At 46.5% G+C, this 7,295-nt stretch overlaps 1 protein-coding gene across 1 annotated transcript; it reads right to left on the bottom strand.

Annotated features, from left to right (window-relative positions):
• Positions 1-2,001: 2,001 nt before the first annotated feature.
• On the bottom strand, positions 2,002-3,531 carry LOC138360063 (putative uncharacterized protein DDB_G0282499). The gene has a single exon (XM_069319998.1). It carries the CDS (start codon positions 3,529-3,531, stop codon positions 2,002-2,004), a length of 1,530 nt encoding a protein of 509 aa, XP_069176099.1.
• Positions 3,532-7,295: the final 3,764 nt, after the last annotated feature.

Here is a 7,295-nt window from a genome sequence, read left to right as displayed (position 1 = left end):
TGTTCTCAATGCTAATTATAATGAGGATCATCCACTTGGGAAGCAGGAGAAGCCTGAACCCACCGTTCGCGAAGCCCTGACCCTGGCGTCGTAGGGAAACCCCTAAACCCGGCGTCCTAAACAAGCCCTAAACCAGGCGTCCTATTCTAAGAGTCTGGTTTTCTGTATCCAATATTCTAGAGTCTGGTTCCCTAGTCAAGAAATAATAGTATCTTTTCACCTCAGCGTCCTAGGGGAAACCCTAATCCTAGTGCTCTGGGAAAGCCCTGAGCCTAGCGTTCTGGGAAAATGCTGAGTCTAGCGTCCTAGGAAAGCCCTGAAGCTCATCAGCTTTTTGGATTGTCACAGCAACCCTGAAACTTGCGTCCTGAAGAAGCACCAGAGCGCCGAACGTGGCGTCCTGTGGAAGCACAGCAGCCCTAAGAAAGGATTTATCAAGCATTTACGTGTTCATGTACGAAACCTGTGCATATATTCGTCGATCGTGCCGACTAAGTCTATATATATTAAATAGGTTAAGGCCTTCGAAATTTCGTTAATATTGTTATAGACACATGCAGACGAGGAGTCACAATAACGTGGTTGAAATATGTTGACCAGATCACACACTAGAAAGTGAAGGGACGACGACGTTTCGGTCCGTTCTGGTACCATTCTCAAGTCGATTGTGGGGGTCGATTATCTCACAATCGACTTGAGAATGGTACCAGAACGGACCGAAACGTCGTCGTCCCTTCACTTTCTAGTGTGTAGTCTGGTCAACATCATTATAGACAACCTCTAAGAACCTCTGATCGTAAACTATTTAATAAAAATAGTCCTGCTCTCGCTAGTTATACCATTCTCCAAGCTACGACGCGACCGAGTCTTAAGACTTAAGACGAGTCTTAAGAGTCTTAAGACATCTTAAGACTTGAGGATGGTAGGAGGACACTGACTGTCGTTGTTTATCATACAGCGGAATACATTTGAATACAAACATTGTAAGAGTCTAGACTTTCCTGTATCCTATATTCTAGAGTCTGGTTCCCTGTAGCCAAGAAATAATGGTATGTTTGGTCACTTGAGGAAGGTTGCTGTAACATTTGTTTGAAACGAAAGGAGAAAAAATATTCTGAAACGTGTTTAGGAATCCGGCGGGGTGGCGTTGAGGGCTGGGATCAGGTTGCTGGCAGGAGTCTCTCCGGCCTAGTTAGCACTACCACTCACACCAGACCCGGCTTCTGCGTCCTATTAAATTACTCCCTTGTGGTCCAACAGCTCCCATAAAACTCCAGGATTTATTAACGGGAGTGAGCTCTACAAATATGTAATGCTTCTCCTGAAGGGCCAGACGGCACTTCACATTCACCAGCAACAGAAAGAGAGAGAGAGAGAGAGAGAGAGAGAGAGAGAGAGAGAGAGAGAGAGAGAGAGAGAGAGAGAGAGAGAGAGAGAGAGAGAGAGAGAGAGAGAGAGAGAGAGAGAGAGAGAGAGAGAGAGAGAGAGAGAGAGAGAGAGAGAGAGAGAGAGAGAGAGAGAGAGAGAGAGAGAGAGAGAGAGAGAGAGAGAGAGAGAGAGAGAGAGAGAGAGAGAGAGAGAGAGAGAGATGAGAAGTTTGGCGTTGAATTATACATCTCATAATGACTGTCGAGTTGCTTAATGGCAATACGTGAGATAGAGCGCCACAGTCTTCCATTTTCTTTCAATTACCCCCGACAGGTGAGTGCTGTGAGCTCCCGCTGCAACTTATGTGCTAGGCAAATTTTTAACAACCCATCATTAGTCTTTGTAATACCTGACTCCCGCTGTAAAAGTTTGAGAAAGGTGCGTCCAAAACTCCCGCAGCGCTCGAGGGGTAAAAACCTACACGGGGAGCAGTAATAAAGGGGGAGGCACCAGCCTCCACGGAAAGCATAAAAACGCAAAGTGATTTGTGTCAGTCCGGACCCAGTGTGGACGGGCCGCAAAGTCTGCAAGTGGCAGTATTACCGCACCTTCTGCTTCGGCCGCTGTGCTATGTCACCGCCGGCCGGGCCAAGGATCAGGTGTCGTGCTTGGAGCACGCAACATGGGCCGCTCTTTATCACTCGGCCACAGAGGGGCGTGAGGTCTTAATCTGGTGTTTCTCATGTTGGTGTGCTGGCTCCTACTGTAGTTCTTCACGGTGGTGTGCTGGCTCCTACTGTAGTTCTTCACGTTGGTGTGCTGGCTCCTACTGCAGTTCTTCATGTTGGTGTGCTGGCTCCTACTGTAGTTCTTCATGTTGGTGTGCTGGCTCCTACTGTAGTTCTTCACGTTGGTGTGCTGGCTCCTACTGCAGTTCTTCATGTTGGTGTGCTGGCTCCTACTGTAGTTCTTCATGTTGGTGTGCTGGCTCCTACTGTAGTTCTTCATGTTGGTGTGCTGGCTCCTACTGTAGTTCTTCACGGTGGTGTGCTGGCTCCTACTGCAGTTCTTCATGTTGGTGTGCTGGCTCCTACTGTAGTTCTTCATGTTGGTGTGCTGGCTCCTACTGTAGTTCTTCATGTTGGTGTGCTGGCTCCTACTGTAGTTCTTCACGTTGGTGTGCTGGCTCCTACTGTAGTTCTTCATGTTGGTGTGCTGGCTCCTACTGTAGTTCTTCACGATGGTGTGCTGGCTCCTACTGTAGTTCTTCATGTTGGTGTGCTGGCTCCTACTGTAGTTCTTCACGGTGGTGTGCTGGCTCCTACTGTAGTTCTTCACGTTGGTGTGCTGGTTCCTACTGTAGTTCTTCATGTTGGTGTGCTGGCTCCTACTGTAGTTCTTCATGTTGGTGTGCTGGCTCCTACTGTAGTTCTTCATGTTGGTGTGCTGGCTCCTACTGTAGTTCTTCACGTTAGTGTGCTGGCTCCTACTGTAGTTCTTCACGTTGGTGTGCTGGCTCCTACTGTAGTTCTTCATGTTGGTGTACTGGCTCCTACTGCAGTTCTTCATGTTGGTGTGCTGGCTCCTACTGTAGTTCTTCATGTTGGTGTGCTGGCTCCTACTGTAGTTCTTCACGTTGGTGTGCTGGCTCCTACTGTAGTTCTTCATGTTGGTGTGCTGGCTCCTACTGCAGTTCTTCATGTTGGTGTGCTGGCTCCTACTGTAGTTCTTCACGGTGGTGTGCTGGCTCCTACTGTAGTTCTTCATGTTGGTGTGCTGGCTCCTACTGTAGTTCTTCACGGTGGTGTGCTGGCTCCTACTGTAGTTCTTCACGTTGGTGTGCTGGTTCCTACTGTAGTTCTTCATGTTGGTGTGCTGGCTCCTACTGTAGTTCTTCACGGTGGTGTGCTGGCTCCTACTGTAGTTCTTCACGTTGGTGTGCTGGTTCCTACTGTAGTTCTTCATGTTGGTGTGCTGGCTCCTACTGTAGTTCTTCATGTTGGTGTGCTGGCTCCTACTGTAGTTCTTCACGGTGGTGTGCTGGCTCCTACTGTAGTTCTTCATGTTGGTGTGCTGGCTCCTACTGTAGTTCTTCATGTTGGTGTGCTGGCTCCTACTGTAGTTCTTCATGTTGGTGTGCTGGCTCCTACTGCAGTTCTTCATGTTGGTGTGCTGGCTCCTACTGTAGTTCTTCACGGTTGTATGCTGGCTCCTACTGTAGTTCTTCATGTTGGTGTGCTGGCTCCTACTGTAGTTCTTCACGGTTGTATGCTGGCTCCTACTGTAGTTCTTCATGTTGGTGTGCTGGCTCCTACTGTAGTTCTTCACGGTTGTATGCTGGCTCCTACTGCAGTTCTTCATGTTGGTGTGCTGGCTCCTACTGTAGTTCTTCACGGTTGTATGCTGGCTCCCACTGCTGTTGTTCATAGTGCTTGTTCCACTTGCTGTATCACTGCATTACTTGTCAATTTATTTTTCCTTTCGACTCTTCACTCATATCGAAAGCTAACATCAAATTGGATAACACAATCATTTAATGTTGCATATTCACCAATATTCCTGTTGATAAACATTCTCACGCAATGTGTATCCACAATTACTGCATTCATGTGCTCCCAAAAATATATGTGTAGAAAGATGTTTCCCCATTAACGGTATTTCTTTTCTGTCTAGCTACGTGCTTACCTCCACCCAGCTTCTAATAAATCAGCTCACTAGAGATGATTGACAAATTTTGTGGAAGAAAATTTATGTAAAACTATAGTAGCAGTTTTATAATTTCTCTTCAATATTATTTTGTATTAATTAAAATAAATATCCTTATTTTGCACGCACACACACAATCCAGATTAAATTTACCTAATTATCTATCAGTGTCAATTTGCGTGCAATCGCGTGCACGCAACATAGGGGCATTACGTGCCCCTGTGTTGTTATAATTGTCTTCAATCGTAACTTTTCGCCGAACTGTTTGTACCGTTATGAAATGGCCGTCATGGTTGAAAACGGTACAGTGTTTTACCAGGGAACTGTCTGAACCATTCAATGGTACACCTCTAACTCCACTGAGAACTGTAATGGTTGGAGACTAATGGTCTTCGCTCTGTAATGTAATGTAATGTTAAATAATGTAATGAAATGTAATGTAATGGTCTGTAGCTCCGGTAGCTGTGTCAAGCAGCACCTTGATCTTACGAACACACAAGTGACATATTGAGGAACAACTCACTTGGTCAAATGTGACATTTTGAAAATTTGTCTAATGTCCAAAAATTGGTGAATTAACTTATCTTAAGGATTTCTTTTTCCTGTTATAACATTTACTGCTGGAAATGGCATTTCTTCTTAAGTGGTTGTGTTACGAAGGGTTTTAGGAACTATAAGACGACAACTACGCACGATTCACCAAGATGTTCTTGCGGAATTATCTGGGGTTTGGTTCCGGTTCACGAGTTCCTCGTCAGGCGCTGGACCAATCGGAGCGAAGGTAAAATTGTTCATCTCATCGTTAGGCAAATAACGTTGCCGACTCAACTGGACAACGGACCAATCACGTACGTTTTACATCAGCTGCAGGATGTTAACAAGATGAGTTCAGGTACTCACCGAGAGTTTTACTCAGGATCTCGGTGTACCTGGTATTTAGACAGTTGGTTTTAGCCCTAAATTATGTTGTGGAATAAAGTGTACTTGCTGGGTGGTCAGTAGATTCCTGAGGAGGTCTTCTATGTTTTGACCAGATCACACACTAGAAAGTGAAGTGACGACGACGTTTCGGTCGGTCCTGGACCATTCTTAAGTCGATTGTGAAGGGTCCAGGACGGATCGAAACGTCGTCGTCCCTTCACTTTCTAGTGTGTGGTCTGGTCAACATATTTCAGCCACGTTAGTGTGACTCCTCGTCTGCAGGTCTTCTCTAACTATATAAATATTGTTTATGGGGGAGAGAAGGTAATAGTGGAGGTGTGTTTGAAGATGACATGTTCAACACCATACATATCCTTGTGGTACATAATCATTGTACCGCTTCTGGGTCCAATGTACCGTAATAGGACATTTTTTTCTTAATAAAGGACCAAAGTACCGTTATTTTCAAATAGTACCGTTTTATTTTACAATATTGTACCGCAGGTGGCAGTCTTGGTGTGGATTCCAGGTCGTTGCCACATATTCCAGTATTAGTCTAACAAAGGCTGAGCAGATTGCCTTGAAAGATGCCTTGTCCAGGTTTCTAAATGACATTCAAATGTTTGCCAGTATTCCATATGTTGCCGTGTTTGTGTGGGTCTCTGGAAACAATATTGAAATTATAACTACATCCAAATTATTTTCTTTCTCCGACTCTTTAAGTTGCCCAACCTGTGGTGTTAACACCTTCAGATGATGATACCTTTGGTGTTGATACCTTATGGTCTCCTTACTCCCTTTCTCATTTTCAATACCTTACAATTTTTGTGATTGATTTCTAACAACCATTTGTTTGGCCAGTCCTTGAGTTTGTCAAGGTCGCCCTGTAACTGTGCAATCGTCACGTTTTCACATTCCTCGTTAGCTTTGCATCGTCTGCAAACATTGGCATTCAGGAGCCGCAATCCCTCGTGTTGGTCATTCACATAAATTAGAAACAGTCGGGGCCCCAGGACCGACCCTTGGGAGATTCCGCTATTTACCTTCTACCAGCTCTAACTCTCGTCTATAACTGTGACTGGTTTCTGTCTTTCATATAGTCCCGGTCGGTCGGCCGAGCGGACAGCACGCTGGACTTGTGATCCTGTGGTCCTGGGTTCGATCCCAGGCGCCGGCGAGAAACAATGGGCAGAGTTTCTTTCACCCTATGCCCCTGTTACCTAGCAGTAAAATAGGTACTTGGGTGTTAGTCAGCTGTCACGGACTGCTTCCTGGGGGTGGAGGCCTGGTCGAGGACCGGGCCGCGGGGACACTAAAAGCCCGAAATCATCTCAAGATAGTCCCTCAACCAGTTTAATGTCGTCAGAGTTATATCCCTACTTGCTTCTTCATCTTGTACACCAACCTTTCTTCGGGAACTGTGTCAAATCCTTTTTGATAATCTGGGAAAATGCAATCTAGCCTTCCACCTTTTATCTACCATATTTTAGTAACCTTGTCATAGAACTCTAACAAGTTTGTCAGGCACAATTCTCCCTATTAAATTTACGCTGCTCTAAGGTTACAAAGTTTATTCTCTCCAAGTGGTTAATTATTCTCAACTTGATTTCTTTTTTCCAGCACTCAACATTGGTCTGTATTTTAGTGCCTGCAGTCTGTTCTTTTTGTGTGTGTATTGTGACTACATTTAGCTTTTTTTCAGAATTCTCTAAGCTTTTCTGTCACCAGGAGTGGAGGTAGCTAGGTGGTTGAGGTAGAAGGGGTTGTAGAGGCAGCAGGGGTGGTAGAGGCAGCAGAGGTTGTAGAGGCAGCAGAGATGGTAGAGGCAGCAGAGGTTGTAGAGGCAGCAGGGATGGTAGAGGCAGCAGGGATAGTAGAGGCAGTAGGGGTGGTAGAGGCAGCAGAGGTTGTAGAGGTAGCAGGGGTGGTAGAGGCAGCAGAGGTTGTAGAGGCAGCAGGGACGGTAGAGGCAGCAGAGGTTGTAGAGGCAGCAGAGGTTGTAGAGGCAGCAGGGATGGTAGAGGCAGCAGGGGTGGTAGAGGCAGCAGGGGTGGTAGAGGCAGCAGGGGTGGTAGAGGCAGCAGGGAGGGTAGAGGCAGCAGAGGTTGTAGAGACAGCAGGGGCGGTAGAGGCAGCAGAGGTTGTAGAGGCAGCAGAGTTTGTAGAGGCAGCAGGGATGGTAGAGGCAGCAGGGATGGTAGAGGCAGCAGGGGTGGTAGAGGCAGCAGAGGTTGTAGAGGCAGCAGAGGTTGTAGAGGCAGCAGGGGCGGTAGAGGCAGCAGGGATGGTAGAGGCAGCAG

Source organism: Procambarus clarkii, chromosome 94, assembly GCF_040958095.1.
Source record: "Procambarus clarkii isolate CNS0578487 chromosome 94, FALCON_Pclarkii_2.0, whole genome shotgun sequence".
NCBI classification, from domain to species: domain Eukaryota; kingdom Metazoa; phylum Arthropoda; class Malacostraca; order Decapoda; family Cambaridae; genus Procambarus; species Procambarus clarkii.
This window is presented reverse-complemented; position numbering and strand designations above follow the sequence as displayed.